Here is a 22,633-nt window from a genome sequence, read left to right on the forward strand (position 1 = left end):
TAGCATTTATTGATATAGGAAATTATCTCAAACATTTTTTTACCATGATATGAACAACAAAATGGAAAAACAATCAATATTATAGAAAATGCCCCAGAAACATTAATTTACCAAAGTAATTAAAGAAAAAATATATATTTATATATTTAATCCAGCCCTGTTTTTAGATGGAATCTTTAAGCCTCGGCTAGAGCAATGTGTTAAAATAAAGTAGTAAACGATGCATTGTTTTTATGAAAAAAATATTTTGTACAAAGAAATAACTGTTACTAATCCCTTTAACACACAGTGTCACAACTTTGTAAATATTTTAGACTTGCAGATATGGAACTTGGTTTTGGTCACAAAATACTTATTTAAGAAAGGTAAAAAAACAATACCAAAAAAACAAGATAGGTCAACACCTTGGTATTGATGGAAGACGATTATCAGACGAAAGCCATTTTTACCATTATTTCTAATATATTGCACTCTTTGTGGCCTAAATATTTGGTTATTAGCTATAAAACAAAGGAAAATCGAATAATTTCAACATTCTTTTCTTTTGGCCCTTTTCAACAATATATTTGCTGACATGACCATGAAATTAAACAACAGGTCCAATAAGGTCATGTGTTCTTTACATACATATACAAATTGCAAAACCTAAGGCAATATTGACAATTCTTTCAAAAAAATACCTCACATTCAGGGTTTCAAGAGGAAGAGATTCACAATTGACATTCCTGCAACAATTTCAAACACAAAATTGCAGATTACAAAATAGCGAAAATAAAGAGAATGTCTGCATTGTGAATAGCCATAGTACAAGGACAAATAAACTCAGAGAAAATGGGAGTGATAATGAATGTGCTCTGAAAGATTAGGGAGTATAGAGGCTAGAGTCCAGGTTATACAGTTCCAGTCTTAAAGTACAATATAATACAAAACTTTGTCATAAGCAAGACTGATCCCATGTTATCAGACAAGAACCTGATACAGGAGGTTATATGGTCTAGTCTCAGCTTAAGCCATCAAAAGAGGACCTCTGTGTGTGTTGTTGTTTTCTATAATATAGGACCTCCAGTCGGGTGGTCTTAAGGCGTTGTGCTTGTTTCTGAGTGAGCTCTGCAAGCTGATTGGAGAAGAAAAATCTTTTGTCTCGTCAGTGTGAATGGTGACCTCCAGGCCGTTCCTCACATGATGGTGCTCTCCAATAAGTCCTCAGGATCTGCCGGGGGGACTGGGGACGTGGAGGGCTCCTCACCAGTGGAGCTCTCCTCCGGTTGGTCCACAGCAACCACAGGAATCAGGGCTCGTCCAATCGGCTTGATGATGGAGCTTGCCTCTTTGCCTTGCAGCCAAGAGAGGAATAGTTAGCAGCAGTAGGAGCTTCCGTGATAGCCCTGTTTTACCTTATCCCCCCACAGACCTTAGGCACACACACAACACAAAACACACAACCTAAATAATTAAAAGCACACTCCCTAAAAACGCCTACCTGCAACATTGGGAACACACAGATATAGATAGAGATAAAGATGTGTGTATATATATATATATATATATATATATATATATATATATATATATATATATATATATATATATATATATGTTAATCCAACACACAACCTCCTTTAACAAATACAAAACTCTGAAACCCCTCTTTTTAACATAGCTAGGTAACGTGGATCTAACATGGTTATTAAGTAGCACAACAGATTTCCAATTCAACTATATTTCTTCAATGGTGGTTTGAACAGTGTATAGTGTTCCTCTCATGTTATACATCTGAGCAGGTCTGTAAGGAATAAGTAAGATTCACTCACTATTGACACCACATGACGTAATAGTGAATTAAGTCATTTACCTTGGTTTGGATTAAAAAACACTGTCAAGTATGCCAGTGTTTTTATTGTAGATACACGTTAATGAGCAGGTATAGGGTAAGAGTAGTTGCTAACGTAGCCTACAGGTAGACTCATCCAACCCATTTTATACCGTCGATGAATGGCAACCTAACCATCCTCCACAGCAGAGTTGTATACAGACGATCAAAAAACAAAGTTTTTGGGTTAAGAGTTAATAAGCAAACGGTGTTAGCATCCAATAGCAATCCAACAGGAACCAGCACAGAACAAGGGGTAGGGACCACAAGCATGCTGTTAAAAAGCACAGGTTAATAGAGAGGCTCATGCCAGCGTGCATGCAAAATATACATATATTATGTATATATTGTATATATCACACACACTCACACACACACACACACACACACACACACAGAGGCGGGGCTTCAGGGCCAATCAGCCAATCAAAGTCTTACCATCGCCTGCCTTTCAGATCTCAGCAGCTCACACATCTGCAATATTTACACATATTTCCCATCATGCGTCAGATCACCACAATGACAAGATTATCGAGAGAGCGAGAGAGTGTGTGTAGAAGAGAGAAGGCAGTGGAACCACAAGCCAGACATAGTGCCAGCCTACACATAGTGAGCGCAGTGGAAATCCTGTCGTGAATAACACAGTTGAAAACCACAGGAAAAATCCTCAGCTTGTGACTTCAGCAGCCATTGCTGTTCAGGTACACAGATGAACAAAAAGGGTTTAAAGGATTTGGCCGGTTTGTTTAGACCCCAGGTAAATTGTTGTCCAGATGTAAGTTAGTCAAGTCTTACCCCCTCTCGATCTGTAGACACTTTTGATAATGTGGCATTTAGCGATCAATTGACATTATATGGATCAACTAAACTAGTTTGTTTTCAACAACTAGGTTGTTTTCTCCAATAGTGCCCACAAATGAACAAATCCATGTTTTGATTCTGTGTCTACACGTTAAAGGCAATGTGATAATTCAGTTTGTGTTGGACAAACCTTAGATATAGCTACATATGGGAGCTGCTAAACACCAGTTTGGGTTTACATCAACATAGACATAATCAACAATCAACCCGAGGTCTTAGTTAACTGCACAAATCCTTACAGAAGAGCTGGAAACATAGGGTTTTTGGAACGTTCCGTTTGAATGATCACTATGTATGAGCTGCTAAACTGAACTAGGCTTTTCTGTGGTTTAGTAAATCAAATGTTTAACATTTCACACCAGCTTTAGTGGCTGATGTTGTGTCATTACCAACAACAACAACTTGTACTTACTGGACATTTTATTTTATTTCATCCTCCATTACTACTTTTATTTAATAGTATATTGTATTTTCCTGAATAAACCTAGACTATGCATCTTCCCACTGCAGCCAGCATTAATAAAACAAAAATGGGTGTTATCACTAAAAATAAAAGCTCACTCCTCAGTCATCCTCATCAACTGAGAATAAGAATGCCAGAAAATCCCATTTTAACCAAAGATGATGAACTACATAGTGCATGTTTAAAGTAAATTAATACGCTACAATATTTAATATTATTTTATTATATTTACAATTCATATTTGAAGAACGGCCAGCGGCACTATACCTGTTATGACTTTGGAGGCGGAGTTGAAGAGGCCGTTCTCACCATCATTGGCCGGCGGCTGTGGGGGCGGCGGCCCGCTTGGCCGGGAGCGGGGCTTTGGGGCCGGCCTGGATGGGCGAGGCAGCGACCCCGAGTGGAAGGAGGGGTGCAGCAGCGGGTAGGGCTGCGGAGCGTCCAGAGGAGGGGTGCTGGGTGGTGTTGGGGTGCTGGGTGGGGAGGGGTCCGTCTCCCCCACGCCTCCCGCCCCCGGGGTGGGGGTGAGCGGCGGCTGCGGGGGAGGGTGGCTGGGCGCGTGGATCTGAGGGCTCTCCTTGCCCGAGTGGCGTTTGGGGGCGATGGGCGGGTGGTAGGTTGAGCCGGGGGTCTGCTGGCTACTCAACTGCGGCGTAAAGGGGCTGGCCTGCCGGGGAGGGGCTGGGGCTTGCTTCTTGGTACCTATGGGTGCGAGGGGGGTAAAATGTCACCATGTTGAGATGTGGGAGCGCACGAGACGACGCAAGCTTAGCCGAAGCTACTTCACTTGTTGCCACAGAGGATGAACAAAAAAAGCCTTGCAGTGCGGTAACACATGAATTAACTAGCGGCATCAACTCTGCACACAAAGGGAGCCAAAGGTAAACAAGTACAACAATGATGTGAATTGTGTGAATCTTTTACATTTCTAGCCGCTACAATACTTCAAAAGCTTACTTTAAAATCTTTATAGACTGAAGGTGGATGAAACCCATTCACTGTTTCCAGCTGTCAATTATGATTTGTAAGATACTCCTATAATAAGTAGATTCACCTTTGTCCCTTGTTCAAAACACATTGCACAAGGATGCACTTCTGAAATAATCCACTCTTTGATTCGAACTAATGCTTGAAAAATAAATGGGAATAAACAAAAATGGTGTTGGCCAAGGTGTATGGTGTAACTGAAACAAAGTCAGGTGACTTTAACTGTAAGAGCGACTCCCCCTCTACACCCTTAAAATTCCTTGTTCCTCTAAAAATTATACAATATTTTATTATATTATATAATTATATAAACCTTTATTTATAAAGTCCTTAATGAGTCCTAAATGATATTGTGTGTGTGTGTGTGATCTTACCCCTGCGCACCATGTGTGGACTTGGCCCGCGGGAGCCCCCCTGGGAGTGGGGCGTGCCCACAGTCAGGTGGGCCGATCCATTCCTCTGAGGAGGGGGGGTGGATGTGACGTCGCGCGCCGGGCTGTGTGGAGGGGGAACATGGTATACATGTAGAAGGTCAATCCGTACACACACACACACACACACACACACACACACACACACACACACACACACACACACACACACACACACACACACACACACACACACACACACACACACACACACACACACACACCTTGTCCCAGTTCACAATCAGTGTTGGACAAATGCATGCACTTTGATGACAATAACATTGGATTGATGTTATGACACGATGGCGTGACTCTTATCAACATATTGAACATATTAACAACATATTAACAACGTAGTTGAGAGATCATGTTTATTTGTATGTTACAGACAGGAAAATTTGTATTAGGTAGCATTGTTAAGAAATGTTAGTGAAAAGGGAATTTAAAAAGTACAATGTAAGATTGTGTGATTTGGTCTTGCGTTTGGAAATCATATTTCCGACACGTAAGAGAGAGAGAAAGAGAGACAGACCGATGATCAAGAGGAGGCACAGGTAGGCAGGCAGGCAGACAGACAGACAGATAGGCAGGCAGGCAGGTAAACAAATCTGGAGCATTATCAAACATAGAATGTGGACAATTGCCCATTGAAGTGGCTAAGCCTGTAAACAAACCAATATGTCTTCTCCTGGAACAAGCTGGTAGCGTTTCAACATGGAGAGTTCCTTGATTCAACTCGTCAACTGTCAATATTGGAATAATCAATCTGGGCAATGTGTGAAGACAATGACTGGAGCAGACACGGGACAACATTTTCGGGGCGGGGGTGACGAAACGACGGGTCGCTGGAGCGCTGATTTGGGAGGCGGACGGAGCTGATTGGTCGTTTTTTTTTGCAAGGTGACGGGATCCCGGGTTTGCGTCTCCTTACCTGATCTTCTCAATGCTGGGGCGGGACAAAGGCTGAGGCTGCACTGAGTCTACCTGCACCACATCCCTGTGTCTACCCCTTCCTCCACTTTCACCACCACCACCTCCTCCGTCCACCAGGAAGACTGGCTCCTCATCAATAGCCAGGGTAGGGCTTTGGACTGGGGCTTGGGGCAGTGTGGGCGAGTCCCCAGCTTCCGGAAGGGGCAGAGTCTGGGACTTGAAGGCGGGTAAGCTAAGGTGCTTTCTATTTAGAGTGCCGAGTCTACGCGGGGCGGGCTCCGGTGGTTTGTTACCAGTGCTAAGGAAGACGGAGGGAGGGAGGGCAGAAGGGGAGGACGGGAAGAGAAAATATCAGGAAGTACATAAAACCAACCATTGAAGAGGGAGAACTTGGGAGAAAACGTGAGAGGACCACGAGATGCTGGGAGATAAAGAGTGAGAGATATAGACTTTGCACGGTGAAAAGAACTCCCCCTTTCGAGGCAACACAAGAAACCCCAGTTTTCTCAGAGAATAGAGAGATGAGAGGGAACTACTGGAAGACAATGTAGGAAGACCCGCACAAAATATACAGCCCGCAAGCCACAGTGAAACCTAAGCTTTAATGGAAAGAATAAGAGTTTCACAAGAGTACAGTCACGCATCGAAAGACATCGTAGCACAGAAGAATGACAATGCATCACATTGAAAACCATTCCACCGTCTTCCCCTTTGTTTCATTCCTGTACAATAGTAACCTTAAATTAAATAAACACACTTAATGACTTTGGCAGCCGTGCAAAATCAATGTAAATTGTACCTTGATAAAAGGTAGCACATAATGTAGTGCTGAAGCAACACGCATACACACAAAAATAAACTATTAGCTTAGTTTCTCAGTAAAAGGAAAAGAGTGTGAGTGTGTGTGTGTGTGTGTGTGTGTGTGTGTGTGAGTGTGTGAGTGTGTGAGTGTGAGTGTGTGTGTGTGTGTGTGCTGGGTTTTATGCCAGAGGTTCATAGCAGGGGCCAACACTAGGGGGCTCAAACCAGGCTCTATACCGGGGGCCCTACATCGTGGCCGCTTCAGCTTTAAAGTTTGGACCTGGCAGCTCTTCGGTGGGCGTCTCCGTGACCATGACCGACTCGTTGGCCGCCACGTAGAGGGCCGACACGGCGGGCCCCCGGGGCACCTGGGGCCGGGAGCGAGACGGCAGGCTGAGGGTGAGGCTGAGGTTTGGGCGGGACAGGTACCTGTCTTTACGGGGGGTGTGGCCGTCACCCTCCGGCCCCCCCATGCTGCCGGGACGTCTCTTCTCCAGGCCGGGAGGGTCGGGCTCGGGGGTGGCCGGGTGGCTGGGCATGGCGAACATGCCCGACACGTTGAAGTCAACCTCTGGAGGTCACAGAGGTGAGAGAGAGAGAGACGAGAGAGATCACCGGGACGGAACATTTGTTTTGGGATAAAGAAAGTCAGGGTTGGTTGTTTTGTGTGGAATAGGTTGTGAGGCTAGATATGGTTACCTGGGAAATAATGAGGTTAAATATACTATCAAAAATTGAATTGAAGATAAATTCTGTATGCAAAAGCGTAAATAGATAAAATAATAATGAAATACATATTAAAAAATTATATATATATATATATATATATATATATATATATATATATACACATTTAATTCAGCTACATTTAATAAAATTCATTACAGGGTTTTACCATCAGGGAAAAACCAGTCTGCATGCTGGATGATGGGCTCTATGATGGCGACCACATGGAGAGACGTGGCGGCGGCCATCTCTGCCAGGGTCCTGATCACAAGACAACACACGAGATGGAGCATGAGGAAACCATTAGGAAAAACAAGGTATATTCTAATATTTTAAATTTAAAGACTACATTTATTAATTTTGTCTTAATAGATTAAATGAATAAATAGATACTTAAAGATTTCGTTCCTTTTGGTGTATCCTTAAAAAACGTGTGTTATCCTTAAAAAACAAACTCAGCTCTGTGTAAATGAATAAGATTTGAGGTAGGGAGGGTGGGATAGTGCAAAAGTGGTTAAGGTCTTTGAGAATCCAGGACCAAAGGTTTCAGGTTTTGATCCCCAATGGCCGCCATCTCCCTGCTCACCCCGACCTGATCCATAATGACCTGTATCTGAATCCACTGTGAGTCTGTGGTAAAGGAATGCTGAAGGATGAATGACTCGATAGTAGAAAGCAGTGTGCCGTTTACATACCCTTCTGTCTTGGGCCAGAGCAGGTTTGGCCCCAGGACGATGGCGATGTTAGGGGGGGTCATCTTGTTCACGTCGCTGTCCTGCGCCAGCTTAGCCAGGAACTTCACCAGGTATCTACAACACACAATACATACTATGTTACACACAATGTATACTGTGTAACAGACAATACATACTGTGTACCGCAAGATGAATACTACGCAACAGACAATACTATGTTAAGGGCTCTTTATGTTTCCACGTTGACGCAACACAAGGGGGCTACGGACCCGTTACGTCCGTGCGGACCCTCCTTGCATCCACCGCAAGGGCCTGACATGCGCCTCCCAAAAATTGGAACCTTGCCGCAAGGGCTGTGATTGGTCCGCTAACTACATCATTTCCGGCAATACGCTTTTTATGTAAAACATCAAAGGCAAAACATGTACTTTTTTTTTTACTCGCTAGTAATCTGTAAAAAGTGGAGAGGTTTTGTATTCGGTCATCATGGACTTCGAATGTAATGACCAGAATGGACAACGACGACCAACTTAGCAGCCTATCTTCTGTTTTTGTTGCACATTGTAATAGTAAAGTAATAGCATGCACAGACAAAGACCAACTATTTGTTCTCTCTTTACCACGGACATGCATAGCGACACGTAAACCTGATGCAGAATATACATACTATGTTACACACAATGTATACTGTGTAAGAGACAATACATATTGTGTACCACAAGATGAATACTATGCAACAGACAATACATACTGTGTGACACACAATGTATACTGTACACACCGGATATTTATTATGTGACAAACAATACATCATATGCAACACACAATACGTTGTTAAAAACAATACATATTGTGTCTCACAAAATGTTTACTATGCAACAAATACTATTTAATACACAATGTATATCACACAGGATAAGGTTTACTATATCGTACAACAAATGCTGTGTAACACACTATGTATACTGTGTAACATACAAGATATTTACTATATTACAAAATAGCTGCATGTCAACCTCTCGCTGTGAGTGTGTGTGTGTGTGTGTGTGTGTGTGTGTGTGTGTGTGTGTGTGTCTATCTTGCTAGGTTATCCTGAACTACAGGATACATGATGGACAGTGGTAATTGCCTGCCCCAATCGAAACAGTTTCAAAGAACGTCTTCCCAGTTCTGTGTTAGAAACCATCTGTTGCGTCAGGTTCGTACATTTGTATTACACAATACCTTTATTGTGTAATACAGACAAACATGTGCTTTAATTTCCCAAAATACATAGTGTGCAGAAATTGCACGTTAGACAATATGTATCATATACTAGTACATATACTTTATGTCAAATAATGACACGCAATCTAGGGTAGAATTAGGATTAGAAAGGATTGAGATCCAACAGCTAGAACAAAATATAATATATTAGAATAGAATGGAATAGACGCTACCTGAGGTTGGCCTTGTGTGCATTTGGCATATTGTGACATGTTGACCACAGCGATTGAAGCCTCTTGTCGGGATCCGACACACTAAACACACACGCACAGTGGTGGGTCAGGACAAATTGGATTCAATTACTTTAAGCATACAGAGATAGAGGTAAAATTGTCAAAAGCCCATGAATGTTGATATATACATGATATATATGTATATATGCTTGTCAGCTTGGCCAGGAACTGTCTGTGTCTGTGTGAGAGTTTGTGTACTTTGAGGCCTGTAACCATTCGTCGTAGAGGCCAAACGTCATCAGAGGTTCCGGAAGTTCCCTGAGGTAGGACTTGAGGGCTCCTGAACGAACACACACACACACACACACACACACACACACACACACACACACACACACACACACACACACACACACACACACACACACACACACACACACACACACACACACACACACACACACACACAAAGAGAAGTAGAGTAGTGGTGTGATTTCACTAGGGATGCACCGATACTGAAACCAGTAATCAGACTTGGGCCAGATCCTGTGCTCCTGTACTCGTACTCGTGAAACGTCTCCGATACAACCACCTGATACCACCTTACACACCGTGAAATAACCAACGATGAACCCAAAACGTTCTTCCTTTTTTTTTTACAAATATGTCCTATATGATCATCAACATAGTAATCTATGCCATTTCATCACCGTTACTGAAATAAGTCCCAAATTTAGATTAAAAAGTGGCACCGGTTTATGTGGATGTGTGGAGCTCTGTCTGACTGTGGCGTCTCAGAGAACGATGAGCTTTTTGGAACTATTGTATTATTATTATATTGTATTATTATTATTGCATACCGCTACGGTGTGTGTGGATGGTGAAGCTCTGTCTGAGCAGCAACTTATTTAATACCCGCAAGCGAGGGTTAGGATTCCAAGAGACATATAGTATATCACTACGGTGTGTGGTGCATTTCATATACAACATCACTCATTATAACTCGCATACACAACGACGGTACTAAAAAAGTAGCACTACATTGCCGTGGACCGTAACTATGCCGATAATGTCTCCCTCTTTCCTTGAACTCTCAGCCCAATTTTTTGAATTTTGTTCAAAAAATTCCCAATTCTCAAAATTGTTTGAATTCCCAGTGAAAGAGTGGGGTTCACTTGCTCTTTAAACTGTAATGGTATTATTACTCATATCGGTACTCGGCGAGTACCCAAATGTAAGTACTTGGTCTGAGAAAAAGAGGAATCGGTGCATCCCTAGTTTTCACAGTGTTGTCATGACAGTGGATCGTACCAGCTACTGCGTGGGGGTCTGAGTAGAACTCCTCCAGCTGCGACGTGGAACAGTCCAACGCCGCCTTCAGCTTCTTCAGCTTGGATGAACCAGCGGCGATGCGGAAGAGACCCTATGAAATACAATATATCAATTGTCGTGCAAATGATTCTCCGCTCCAACTGCAACCTACTGCTCCTACCAACTGACTTCATATTTGTGCTACTCGGGTTGTTTCAGGTTCTAACTAAATTGAGGTCCAGTGTGTAGGATCTAGCAGTGAAGTTACAGATTGCAACTAAATGAAACCCTACCCTGAAACCTCCCTAACCCTCCATTGGCAAAAAGGCAAAAACATATAGCTTGTGGTCCCTTGGCTATATGAGGTGTGCCTGAGAGAGGGTTAACCTTCTCACGCTTATAGAAGACTTACAGTACAATGCCACGATGTGTGGTGCTCGGCAGCTTTTCATATATATATACTGTATATAACATTGCTCATTTCAATGCTCCTACACAACAACAGTACTAAAACAATGTTAGAAATGGGTCATGGCCATGGAGAAATCTCCTTCCTAGAACTCTTGGCCTAAAACACTATAGCCGTTTCTCAATTCGCGTTCTTGTGTGTTCTCGTGTACTTGCGTTCTCGATAAACGTCATCAGTGGTAGCCCAAGCACTGTTCCAATTCCAAGTACGCAAGTACGCGAGTACTGTCGTAAAACCCGGAAGTGTTCTCGATGCGTTCTCGATGAGGCCGTTCTACCGAGGATGCATCGGAGGTGACTCGTGTGGACTTGGGACCGTTAAATATCCCAGAATGCATCATCGAGTCCGCTGCTGTTCCAATTGCAGGTGCGTACTCGCATTCTCGGAAGTCTGTACTTGAAAGTCCGGACTTGCCAAGTACGTACTTCCAAGTCCGCGAGAACGTAGTCCGCGTACTTGGTATTGAGAAACGGCTATTCTCTTTTTTGAATAACAAACATGTCCTCTCTAGAGCCGTTTGTCCTTTCTGGGCTACTGTAGAACCATGGCGATGCAACATGGTGGCCTCCATGGAAGAGCACCTGCTCGCTACATAGATATAAAGGCCTCTAGATTCTAGATAACAAAAAAACAATGATTCTTAATTTCATGGGATTATACACTACAAATTAAAACATACATATGAATATATGAATCCCATGATTCTACACACTGCCCCTTTAAATCGCTACCCTGGCTTCCTGTAAAAAAACGTCTGAATAACCATTTTAGGAGATCTATTGCTGTGGCTGCATTTTAAAGAGGGTATTAGTGGCTATGGTAATGGGTCACAGATGTGGAGAGGAAATGCAACACCACATACGTAGGCACACACACACACACACACACACACACACACACACACACACACACACACACACACACACACACACACACACACACACACACACACACACACACACACACACACACACACACACACACACACACGGCTAGCAGACCACAAGATGGCCACAATTGGAAAGCCAGCCTAAGAAAATGTTACCAACTTCCATTTTTCAAATCATGTCAGAATTATTAACCCCATCATACAATTGAGAGATTTTATTTTGAATCAACCTAAAAGTAATCTGCAGGAGGCAAACTAATTACCTGTAATTGTTATTTATTTTTAGCTGTTTCATAGAATGGCAGAAGATTGTTTGATTACATTAGATTATATATTTGAATTTATTTGATCATTCAAAATTCTGAAAAAAGTCAAAAAATTTAGAATCTGTTCATATGCTTATTTATGACATTTTATAAAGATGAAAGATTAACTGACAATTTAAACTGTCTCATTAACTCATTAATTGACATGCTAGTAAAGTTAATGAGGTTAGCACACCAGGTTTCATGTCCCTGGGCAGTTTTCTGACTTGATTGATTGAATAATGGGTCTGATCGTTTTTGTTTGGTTGCGAATTATAGCGTCCCCTGTTGCCAAAGAGGTACTTTTTAGAGGCCTGCTTACCCCCAGTTCTACACGTGTACCAACTTTGACAACCCTGAGTTGTTCGCCTTTTGGAATGGCTTTTTTTCCCATTGACTTCCATTGAACAAAAAAACTTGGTGAGCACTGGCAACAGTGAAAATTCAACCACTCAGCTATCAACACAAAACTTGTGGGGACCTAAGGGGGAGGTCTTTGATGGGTACACCAAATGTTAGACCTCTGAGGTTCTCTGAAGCGGGCTGGTTGAATAATGGCTGCTAATTTGCATAATCATATTTTTGCATAAATCAGCCAAAAACAACAGCCATTTGCAACACAATCAAAAAGAAAATAATTAAGGTTGGACCACGAGTTATAGCGCTCCCCTGTGGTCACAGTGGTAACAAAAGATTTGGAGACCTCCGTACTCTGTACTTAAAATTAATAACAAGAAAAAAAAAAAAGAGAAACATGATAACAATAGCGTGGCTTGCTTTGCAACAACACTAATTAGATATCATGATAGGACAATATGATGTAACTTTTCAGTCTGTACCTCCTCCTTCATGCCGGTCTCAAGCAGCATCATGACGCAGGCCTCCAGGGGCAGAGCGATCTCCCGGTGGCTTCTCTCCAGGTGCTCCTCCAGGGCCGTGCCGAACGCTGGCTTCTCCATCCACGAGTCTAACAGGGGAGGGGTGAGGGGAGGGAGACACGACATGGAGATCAGTTGGCTGTTGGCAGACATTTTGGATTTGCTTTTTAAAGCGATAAAATGTTCAAATCTGACACACAATTACTGACCTAACATTTTTTATTCTACATTTAAATATTGTAATTTAGATTATTTTTAGGGTTGTCCTTAATTACGTATATCATATATATTTTTATATATGCAGCTCCATGAACAGAAAATATCCGAAAATAACCTAATATAATAAACCGTGATACATCTATTTAATCAAACAGTGGCCGGTCTCTGTGGTGATTTGTGCCGTCTTATTCTGTCTTATTTCACATGCGATCATGCAAAAAAACAAACACTGATAAATGGATTGTGTATAACTGATTTAAAATGTAAAATGCACTTGGGAGTAATGATGGAGAATACTTTTCACCAGTGTCAGTGGTATGATTAACTGCAGTTGACACAGTTGGCATTTTACTTTTTTGGGATAATCTTTAATGGTTCTGAAATGCTGCTAGATTTTAGACGTTTATATTTGACTACTTTGAAATTAGAATGATTGGCTAGTGCCACTGCCAGTACACAAAGGGGTTATCAAACCATCAATAAGGACATTTATGAAAGAAAATCATAAAACATGCACAAAGACCTCTGAGTCAACCCCAACTTCTAGGCCTTTCTTCTATAAGCCAAGCAATACAATGGTATCACTCATTTAGTACCGCCAACCTCAAAATAGAATGTCTCGCACAATTTTTCAGACATAAAAAAATACATACACAGTAGACAATGAAATTAAATGGAGTTTATAATTTTTATTCAGGTTTCCGGTTTCTTTGGGGTTGCATGCTGAAGTGCTAAATTCTTAAATACAGATTTTAGATACTGTTGCATGTTGGGATTTGCAGTTTGTGTAGGTTTTAATGTACGTCGATCGCCAACAATCAATTAATACATTTCAGAATTGAAATGAGGTATTTCATGCTGTTTAGGTTTACCTTGCTGCAGTTGAATGGCAGGGATGGCTGCTTCTAGAACAGCCAGAGACCTCCTGTGGTAGTCTGCTTGGGCCTCCAATAGCTACACACATGCAACAAACACAAACAAAAAGTACAAATAAATGATAGATTCACTCAACAGTTTAGATGTGGAGAGAAAATGACCTTCATCATCGCAGACTTACCAAAACATAATAACTTGCGTAGTCTCCCTCTTTTGAAGCAAAGTTATACATATCCGCAGAAAGCTGGTCCTGTGTGGCATAAAAACATAAATTTATAATATACATCCCTCACTCAGTGTCACACATCTTTCATGTTATCTACATTTTATACTGTGTTATATTAACCAAATTCCTCATGAAGACAACATCTGATGACCAAGCAGATTAAATGTCCAAGGACATACTGTTGTAAATCATAGAACCTGATTGGTTGTAAGACTTGACTCCTGATGACAAAGGCTGCCCTGTTCCAACCCTGTTTGGATATGAACCTTATTCACCTGGCATCCATCATGGTTCCATCTTGGCTCTAAACACAAGCTGGGTGGGGGGAACGGAATAATGCAAAGATTTTGCATCCTTCAGTTCCCCCCATCCAGCATTTAGAACCAAGATGGCCACTATATGAATAGGCCCATTGTTCCAACTTAATGAAGAGACCAGAGCTGGGAATATAAAGCCTCGAGGGTTTGACTCGATTTTAATAAATGGAGCAACTACCTTGCATATTTCTACTTTATTAAGAGCCTCATCCATCTCATCCTTGAGTGAGTCCACCTTGGACGCCATGGCCTGGTTATTGGTCCTTGTTGCCTGGTACCACCTGTGGTTGAGTAAAAAATGTTAGGCAGGTAGGTAGTACACATAAAGGTTTAAGATTAAATAAAAATACCTGGCTAAGTTACTTTGCCTTTAAGATTGGCGTTCCTTTAATGTTTGAAATAGCATCCTTTTTGGATCATATCAAACAGTGCCATTATTCAAGCTAGCGCATAGCTTACCTAGCCTTGGCCGAGTCGTAGTCCAGAACCAGCTTGCCCAGTTGCTTTCTCATTTTCAGCACGTTTGGAATTTCCACCTATGGAATAAAAAAACAGAGACTCCAACTCATAAGGTACACTTTCAACACACAACCTGATCCATATAATCTTCATTATAATGTTGCCCAGACTGTCAGTACATCTTTTTATAATGAGCATTACTAATGGAGTGATGTGTGTAGTGTGTTATGGTGTGTACTGGTCTGGTATGGTGTGTGGTAGTGTGTAGTGTTTTTTTTAAGGGGGTGTTATGGGGTGTAGTGGGGTGATTTGGTGTGTAATGGTGTTATCGCTGGTGTTGGTGTTATATGTGTGGTGCTGTGTAGTGGTGCTTAGCGGTGTGTTTGTACCTCTGTGAGCTGATTGACAGGCTCCAGGACGTCCCGCTCTAGTGTGACCTCATGCTGCATCAGTTCCGAGGCAAGCCTGCTCTCTGCCTCCCCACACACATCCATCATCTTACTACTCAAGCACAAGGACAGAATACAAGCACACACGCACACACACACACACACACACACACACACACACACACACACACACAAAACCAATAATAAATACATACACACACACAGGACCAAGATAAAACAATACAAAACACATACACACACAACCAAGAAAATTTCTCACACACAGAAACACACAGTCAGTGAGTGAGTGAGTGGGAAACTACTATGGGCTCACAAGGAGAGGACAAACAGTGTAAAGCCAAACACATCTAAGATGTCCTTCGAGTCCAACCACTCAAATCAACTATGATGATGTTCTACTCAGCCACTTTCCTTTCATTTCGCAATAGCGAACATTGACTCTGAAACTCTGAACCCCAAAATGAAACTCATACGTTAAACTACACAAAAGACGACTCTTCACAATATTTACAGAATTACAGTACATATAATAATCGGAAATGGTGATATTGTATCGTTAACTACTTTTGTTGTAGGAAATATTGCCCTAGAAATAATCATACAATAATTGCAATTTAAGACCATTTTGATGCTACTGATATAATGAAAATACAATAAATATTTATGTGTATATATATATATATATATATATATACACAATAAAAATATAATGTTAAAGTTCACTCTTCAAACAGCAATTCACTTTTGATTCTTCAGAATATTCAGAAATTTGATTTTGAATGTCAATTTTTTTTTTTACATTTACAGTTATGATGCAAAAATGCTGCATTTTCCAATAAGAATTGTGGCAGTGAAAAAGACGGACAGACTAAACCCTCATACAGCCAGTGAAGACAAGCTTATGCTCTTATTATTACTATTTAACCCAAGTGTAAAACAGTGGCAGTTTGAGGATGAGGGTAAGGTAAGTGAGTCTGCATTCTTTAATACAGCCATGAGCAGTATTATTGATCTATGTTAAGTTTACTTATACTGACCCGATCAGACTCTCTTCCCCCAGCTGGCTGCCTGCGTCCTGCATGGCCTGGGACAGAGATGTCAGTGGCAGCTTTTTCTGCAGGGGGTTAAATAGAAAGTGAAAGTGAGACACCAGTAATGTGTGCATGTCAAAATACATTCACTTTGAAGCACCTGCTAAATCATACATTCAAAATAACTCTTTGCTAAACCTAATGATCCGAGGTTAGCCAGCCATGGTACTCTAATAATATAATGATAACTAGGGTAATTTAATTCAAAGTTGCTCTTTCTTTTTGTACCAGATCAGGGTGTTAGATGAGAGGAAGCTGGCAGGAAAGATGAGATGAAACAGTGGAGTGAGAGGAGAGAACAGTGCGAGGAAGGTGGAATTCCCCTTCCTCTTGTTCTTACGTGTCGTTTCTCCGTGTCGGTGCCCAGCTGACCCTGCAGACACAAAACCAGCCTCTTGTGTGCGTTGTGTGACACCGTTCGCACCAGCTCCATCCGCCGCTCGATCTGAGGCACGCATATACACACACACACACACGACAATGTCAGGTCAAGTTAGGTGGAAGTTGAAGAGGAGGTTAGGATGGTTGAAGGTTCCTTTGAAATTAACTGATTCTGAAAAATGTGCACACACAACGCACAGATCCTTGCAAAAACAAAGACTTTGCATCAGACTAGTCCGTCTGTTTAATAAGCAGCCACTTCCTCTTCCTGTGCAACAGTAAACATCCAGCTGTTCTGCTTCTCTGAAGGCAGATCCCCATCTGACCATACTTGTACACAAACAGTAATAATGGTACACAGGGCCTTTCTACCCATTAGTGCACGGTTCTCTTTACACACTATCAGACACTATCAAGAAATAACATCATGAAGTTGATTGCTAATGAGCTGAATGCCATAAAACGATATGGGATCTGTGAAACAAGGTGTACATGGGTGTTGAACTATGCAGAGGTACAACTAGGAGAGGACCTCAAGCTCTGTGCTGCACCTGTGAGGCTTTCAGAGGAAGCATTCCCTTGGCAGATGAGGTGAAAGGAGCAGCAATGTTAAACATTACGTCCAAGTCTCCCACTCTTCTGCCATGAAACTAATTCCCATCTTTCCCCCTCTCTTTTGGGGTCTTTTATTGTAGCTAATTAATAAATAACAATTATATTCTCTGGTCTTTCTTATTCCTATAGCTACTCTGCACGCTGTATACATTTTTTTAGTTAGTTAGTAACTCCAAAAATGATGCCATACTCTGAATGCTCTCAGCCTCACATGCAAGTGGTTTCAGATAAAAGTGTCTGAAATGACTTAATAGTTCTTCTCCTGCAGCTGGTAGCTTCACTGCCAACTAGACTTTGGCCTCCTTGCAACCGAACACCATGGCTCCTGCCTTTTGATTCCTGTGTGGAAGCGTGGTCCAATCTGACAACGGGGTCGATTTGATCCAGGCTCTCGTAAAGGCACTCTGAGCTAAGGTGGGTGGGAGGGAGGGAAAGAGGGAGAGACAGAAAGGAAAAGAGAGAGGCCCCCGGGTTTGTGGCTGTGTGTGTTGTGTGTCTGCCAACTGGACTTGTGAATACGCTGCAGGGCTGATTGTGTCTCAGCCTCTGTGTCTCAGTCTCTGGCCACGGAAACTTTTTTTTACGACCAACATCAAAGCGAGTGAATGCGTTAAGAGTGCCAGTTGAGGTTCCAACAGCTATTTTTTCTGTGACCCATGTACTCCTCACTAACGGAAAATAAATTCATTGGGGAATATATAATGGGTCACTAGTTACGTGTAGAGTCAATTTATATAAAATGGGCTTCCTTTGCACTGTTGCTCTGAAAACAGCGCCGGTAAGGGTCTCATGATAGCGCTATCATGCAGCTTCGGCCCCTTGACAGCGCCTGCGTGTATCCAAGGATGAGACACGTAGTGTTTTCGTAATGATTTATTACACCAATAACCCACAGTACTGCCCTACACAGTAGGCAATAAGTCACAATAAGCATTTCCTGCAAGAGAATGAGATCTTAAATTGGATATAAAGATTAAGAATTCCCTTGAAATTTGGCTTTTACCACGGACTCCTGGAAAACTTTGAGACAGAAGCCATGTAATCGCCAGGGAAGGCTTGTCCATGGGTGAATATGGTATTGGAGAAACAGATGCAGACTACCAGAGAGAGTGCGATGGAACAAGCTTACACGCACACAGCTAGTAAATACATTTATGTGACACACACACACACACACACACACACACACACACACACACACACACACACACACACACACACACACACACACACACACACACACACACACACACACGGTGGGCGGTAGTTTGCAATACCGTAATGACGTCATAAAAACACGTTTTGGTTTAGAGCGCATACGGAGAAAGAAATATAACGCGCGCACAGACTTTTATAAAACGTCCATGGCTACAACACTAATGAACTATCATTACAAACCTACACTGATTACGCACCGGACGTTACGTTACCCACGAGGTCACTGTGAAGGCGGCAACGTTAAGTAAACAATAAAGAGCGTCTACTGTTAAAACGAGGATAAAACGAAGATAAAACTGAATTTATTCAATAAAATGAGTGCGACATCTGAACGGAGTGGAGTGACCGAGACAGAGCAGTTGGTTCCTAAAAAAGGAGCTACTTCTGTGATTTGGAGCTGGTTCGGATATAAATCAGCGGACGAAGAGCAAACTACGCTATTGTGCAAGGTATGCCGTCGTGTTGTTTTAGGTATTCCATCAACCCGGCTAAGCGCAAAACCGGGCTTATTTCGCTTAGCCTTCTTTCAGCTAGAGTTGCGTTCCATGAACGTGACTTAAGGGAATCTCCGCTAAGTGCATGGCAATTTATCCGACCAAACTAACCTGGTCGGGAGCAGGTTAACTGTCAGGCTAACTTGAGCGGTGTTTCAGAGAAATCCATCTGTCAGCAACAATTGTAACATCAGAAGGTTCCGCCAAGCCTAGTCCTCACAATTTTGTCATAAATGTAGCCTACATGAAGTACAAACAACGTATATTTTTCATTAAGGGTCTAAGATTAAATTATGCAAATGAAATAATTAAATGAATTGCTATCTATTATTACTGTGGCTATTTTTTCAACACATTTTTACACAAATCTATGTAGCCTATTATCGCGTAATCAGGAATCAGCGGCTGGGTGAATGGTCTAGCACTTGCCCTGTGATAGGCCCGACCTGAGTTCGAGTCCAGAGTATTTCATAGTATTCTTGGCGTTGGCTTCATTTTGTAATTCCCTTTATTAATTTTATTAATTCCCTAATTAAGATTAACTAACACACACACACACACACGAAAACACGTGCATGTAAACATGCCCACTAGGGCATGTTTACTTTAATCATAGTTGATTCATCTAACATTCATCTATCATTTTTTTATCACTCACTCTACACAATATCATAAATAATAGCAAATGCAGAAACACACACACATGCATATACTTTCCCTTCCGTTACGCCCCATGTCCCGTTAGTGAGCTTGTTTAAAGCTTCATAGTTTGACTTGTTTCCAGACGACCCCCAGCAGCCAATGAAAAGCCTGGGCTGGGTTAAACTCTGACCCCTAACAACACTAACTATGGAAACCTCCAATGAGTCACAGAGGGCCTGGACGGACGCAGCTTTGTTCGCTGAAGTGCAGCTGCTTTTGACGACTTGAAGGCTGAGTGACTGATTGTCTTGGCTAGGATTTGTGAACTGGATGACTGTTTAATTTGCTGGCTGACCTCATTGGCTACAAGTGGGCTTGTTGTTGGGTCTGGCCCGCCAGTTGTGATGACTGTGCAGAAAAAGATCTCTAGTTTCCAAGGCAGCTGGAACAAGCAAATAAACAACATTGTGTTGCTCTAGGCATGCATCTTTTGCCCATGTTTCAAACAATGAGTTTCCTTCAGGACATCTGCTTTATATCTAGGCAAGGCCTTGCTTTGTGATAGGATGTGTGGTACGTGAATCACCGAAAACTGGAATTCTTGGCAGAGAAGGAAGAGGAATTTGAAGGGCCAAATATGTAATAATATTACTTAAACTGACATCTTTAAGGGTGTGTCCACTAAGCTCTCCCAAAAATAAAGCATCAAATCCTGCTTGATCTGCACGCACGCACACACACACACACACACACACACACACACACACACACACACACACACACACACACACACACACACACACACACACACACACACACACACACACACACACACACACACACACACACCAGGAGAATGGTGACTCCTAGGGTTTTAACCATGGCCATCTTGGATGGGATGGCATGGGAGGGGGAGAAGGGAGGGGCAGTTTCAGCACATTCTTGGAATGATTGCGTTTCCACACGTATCAGTTATCTGAGGCAGGTTCGTCAGAGTTTTAAAGGAGTGTGAACTGACGCTGAATAACAGAGCACAGTGCTCTCGTTTCTTAAGATATGGCCAAAGTTCAGTTCTTCAGAGATAGATAGAGCGAGGGGGGGTGGGGAGGGGGGGGCAAAAGAGCAAGAGCCAGAGAGAGAGTACAAGATGAAAGAGAAGTGAGAGAGAAACAGAGCCAGAGGTTTGGCACTCTCTGAATGGCTGGGTCGTTTACTCATTTGTGCTGAGAAAGTGCTTTTGGGACAAAGGTAGAGCTAATTAAGGTGATCTACTTAACAGGCGTACTTAACAGAGTGAGTGAGTTACACAAGGGTTCACAGTTCAGTGTCACCTATAATAAATGTACGACTTTGGTGTGTGTGTGTGTGTGTGTGTGTGTGTGTGTGTGTGTGTGTGTGTGTGTGTGTGTGTGTGTGTGTGTGTGTGTGTGTGTGTGTGTGTGTGTGTGTGCGCGTGCGTGAGTGTAGTACGACTTTCCACATAATCTATCACTGATGCATATCTGTTTCTGTTTTGTTTTTTATACTCATCTCACAGCCATGAGCTTATGCCTCTAGCAACTAAAACCAACCTCCCCCCATCCAAAACGTAATAGTACACTCATATACAGACACAAAGCTGTGTGTGTGTGTGTGCGTGTGCGTGCTGTGCGTGCATAACCGATTCGTCACAAGCAGCCAGGCCTGCCTCAAACGGAAAAAAACACAGATGCACTTTCCCACACGACCAAATCGTATGAGCTTGTGAGGCATTGCAGGTGGCAAAGCACCAACTGTTTCACCTGCCAGCAATTTAACTCCAGGCCTCCAGATAGCTCTGCTGTCAACATACTAGTGAAATGTGATGTCTGTACCAGAGCCATGCTACCAAAGCTTAGCATGTCTTGGAATTGGAGCTTACAAGTTAATTAAAAGGTAGCTCACTTTTACCTTCTTGCGGGTGAGTAGTTAACAGATGAAAAGAGCAGTGTTAAGAAACATTTCACAGTTATCAGTGGCCTGCTACTTGGAACATGGTTGTGGTGTTGCATGCATTGTGATCAGAATAAGCTTGATTAAGTCCTCCTCAGCCACCACTTCCACTTTCTGCTTCCACTTTAGTTTGTTCCACCAAATTTAAATCTGGGCTTTGGTTAATTCATTAGAAAACACAGATGATCCTTTTGTCTTTTGTCAAAATGTGGTACATGTAACAAACTTGGTTACTTTTGCATTTTTCATCTAGTACTGAGCTACTCTGTTCTTGATTAAATGCTTAAAGTTAATAAACTTGGCCCTAAGTTTGCGTGATGTGGCAGCATTTGAAAAGTGATCACTTCTGCTTACAGGGTAACTAACAGTTATCTCACAAATCACACTTCCTGCCACTCGCCAATGAGATTGCTTCGGTAGAACGTCTCCTGAACGAAACAGGAAACAAGGCGCATGCACATGCACTTGCTTTCAGGAAAATAACTTGAACTTGGATCACAAAGATGTGTTTAATATCGAGATGATTGTGGCAGTTTGGATGATTTATGTAAAATCATGACAAGAAACGTTTGCAGTCTCATGCTGGCCCATACACACCCAACAAGCTAGAGAGTTGGAGGTTTCATCAATATAGTTTAAACCCCCTGGGAAATTAA

General features: G+C 42.2%; 2 protein-coding genes across 4 annotated transcripts in view; one reads left to right on the forward strand and one right to left on the reverse strand.

The window, feature by feature from the left end:
- arhgap17b (Rho GTPase activating protein 17b) overlaps nucleotides 1–22,633 on the reverse strand; it is a 27,020-nt gene continuing 4,387 nt past the window's right edge. Inside the window, exons 3-21 of one of the 3 annotated variants that reach the window (XM_084479990.1) lie at nucleotides 16,997–17,101; nucleotides 16,603–16,679; nucleotides 15,545–15,656; nucleotides 15,156–15,232; nucleotides 14,875–14,977; nucleotides 14,335–14,403; nucleotides 14,150–14,231; nucleotides 13,020–13,147; nucleotides 10,518–10,629; nucleotides 9,465–9,546; nucleotides 9,207–9,287; nucleotides 7,768–7,881; nucleotides 7,242–7,333; nucleotides 6,776–6,917; nucleotides 5,544–5,843; nucleotides 4,556–4,677; nucleotides 3,462–3,896; nucleotides 2,309–2,344; nucleotides 1,199–1,333 (exon numbers count right to left, since the gene is read on the reverse strand). In XM_084479990.1, coding sequence (XP_084336116.1) covers nucleotides 2,337–2,344; nucleotides 3,462–3,896; nucleotides 4,556–4,677; nucleotides 5,544–5,843; nucleotides 6,776–6,917; nucleotides 7,242–7,333; nucleotides 7,768–7,881; nucleotides 9,207–9,287; nucleotides 9,465–9,546; nucleotides 10,518–10,629; nucleotides 13,020–13,147; nucleotides 14,150–14,231; nucleotides 14,335–14,403; nucleotides 14,875–14,977; nucleotides 15,156–15,232; nucleotides 15,545–15,656; nucleotides 16,603–16,679; nucleotides 16,997–17,101 — 2,241 coding nt within the window. In that variant the 3' untranslated portion in view covers nucleotides 1,199–1,333; nucleotides 2,309–2,336. Of the gene's footprint in view, nucleotides 1,334–2,308; nucleotides 2,345–3,461; nucleotides 3,897–4,555; nucleotides 4,678–5,543; nucleotides 5,844–6,775; nucleotides 6,918–7,241; nucleotides 7,334–7,767; nucleotides 7,882–9,206; nucleotides 9,288–9,464; nucleotides 9,547–10,517; nucleotides 10,630–13,019; nucleotides 13,148–14,149; nucleotides 14,232–14,334; nucleotides 14,404–14,874; nucleotides 14,978–15,155; nucleotides 15,233–15,544; nucleotides 15,657–16,602; nucleotides 16,680–16,996; nucleotides 17,102–22,633 lie in introns of all 3 variants that reach the window. The other 2 variants (XM_084479989.1, XM_084479991.1) reach the window with 2 other exon arrangements.
- LOC311360149 (aquaporin-8-like) overlaps nucleotides 19,116–22,633 on the forward strand; it is a 16,500-nt gene continuing 12,982 nt past the window's right edge. The window contains exon 1 of the mRNA XM_084480246.1: nucleotides 19,116–19,319. Coding sequence (XP_084336372.1) covers nucleotides 19,185–19,319 — 135 coding nt within the window. The 5' untranslated portion in view covers nucleotides 19,116–19,184. The remainder of the gene's footprint in view (nucleotides 19,320–22,633) is intronic.

This window comes from Micromesistius poutassou, assembly GCF_964030765.1.
Source record: "Micromesistius poutassou genome assembly, chromosome: 1".
NCBI lineage: Eukaryota > Metazoa > Chordata > Actinopteri > Gadiformes > Gadidae > Micromesistius > Micromesistius poutassou.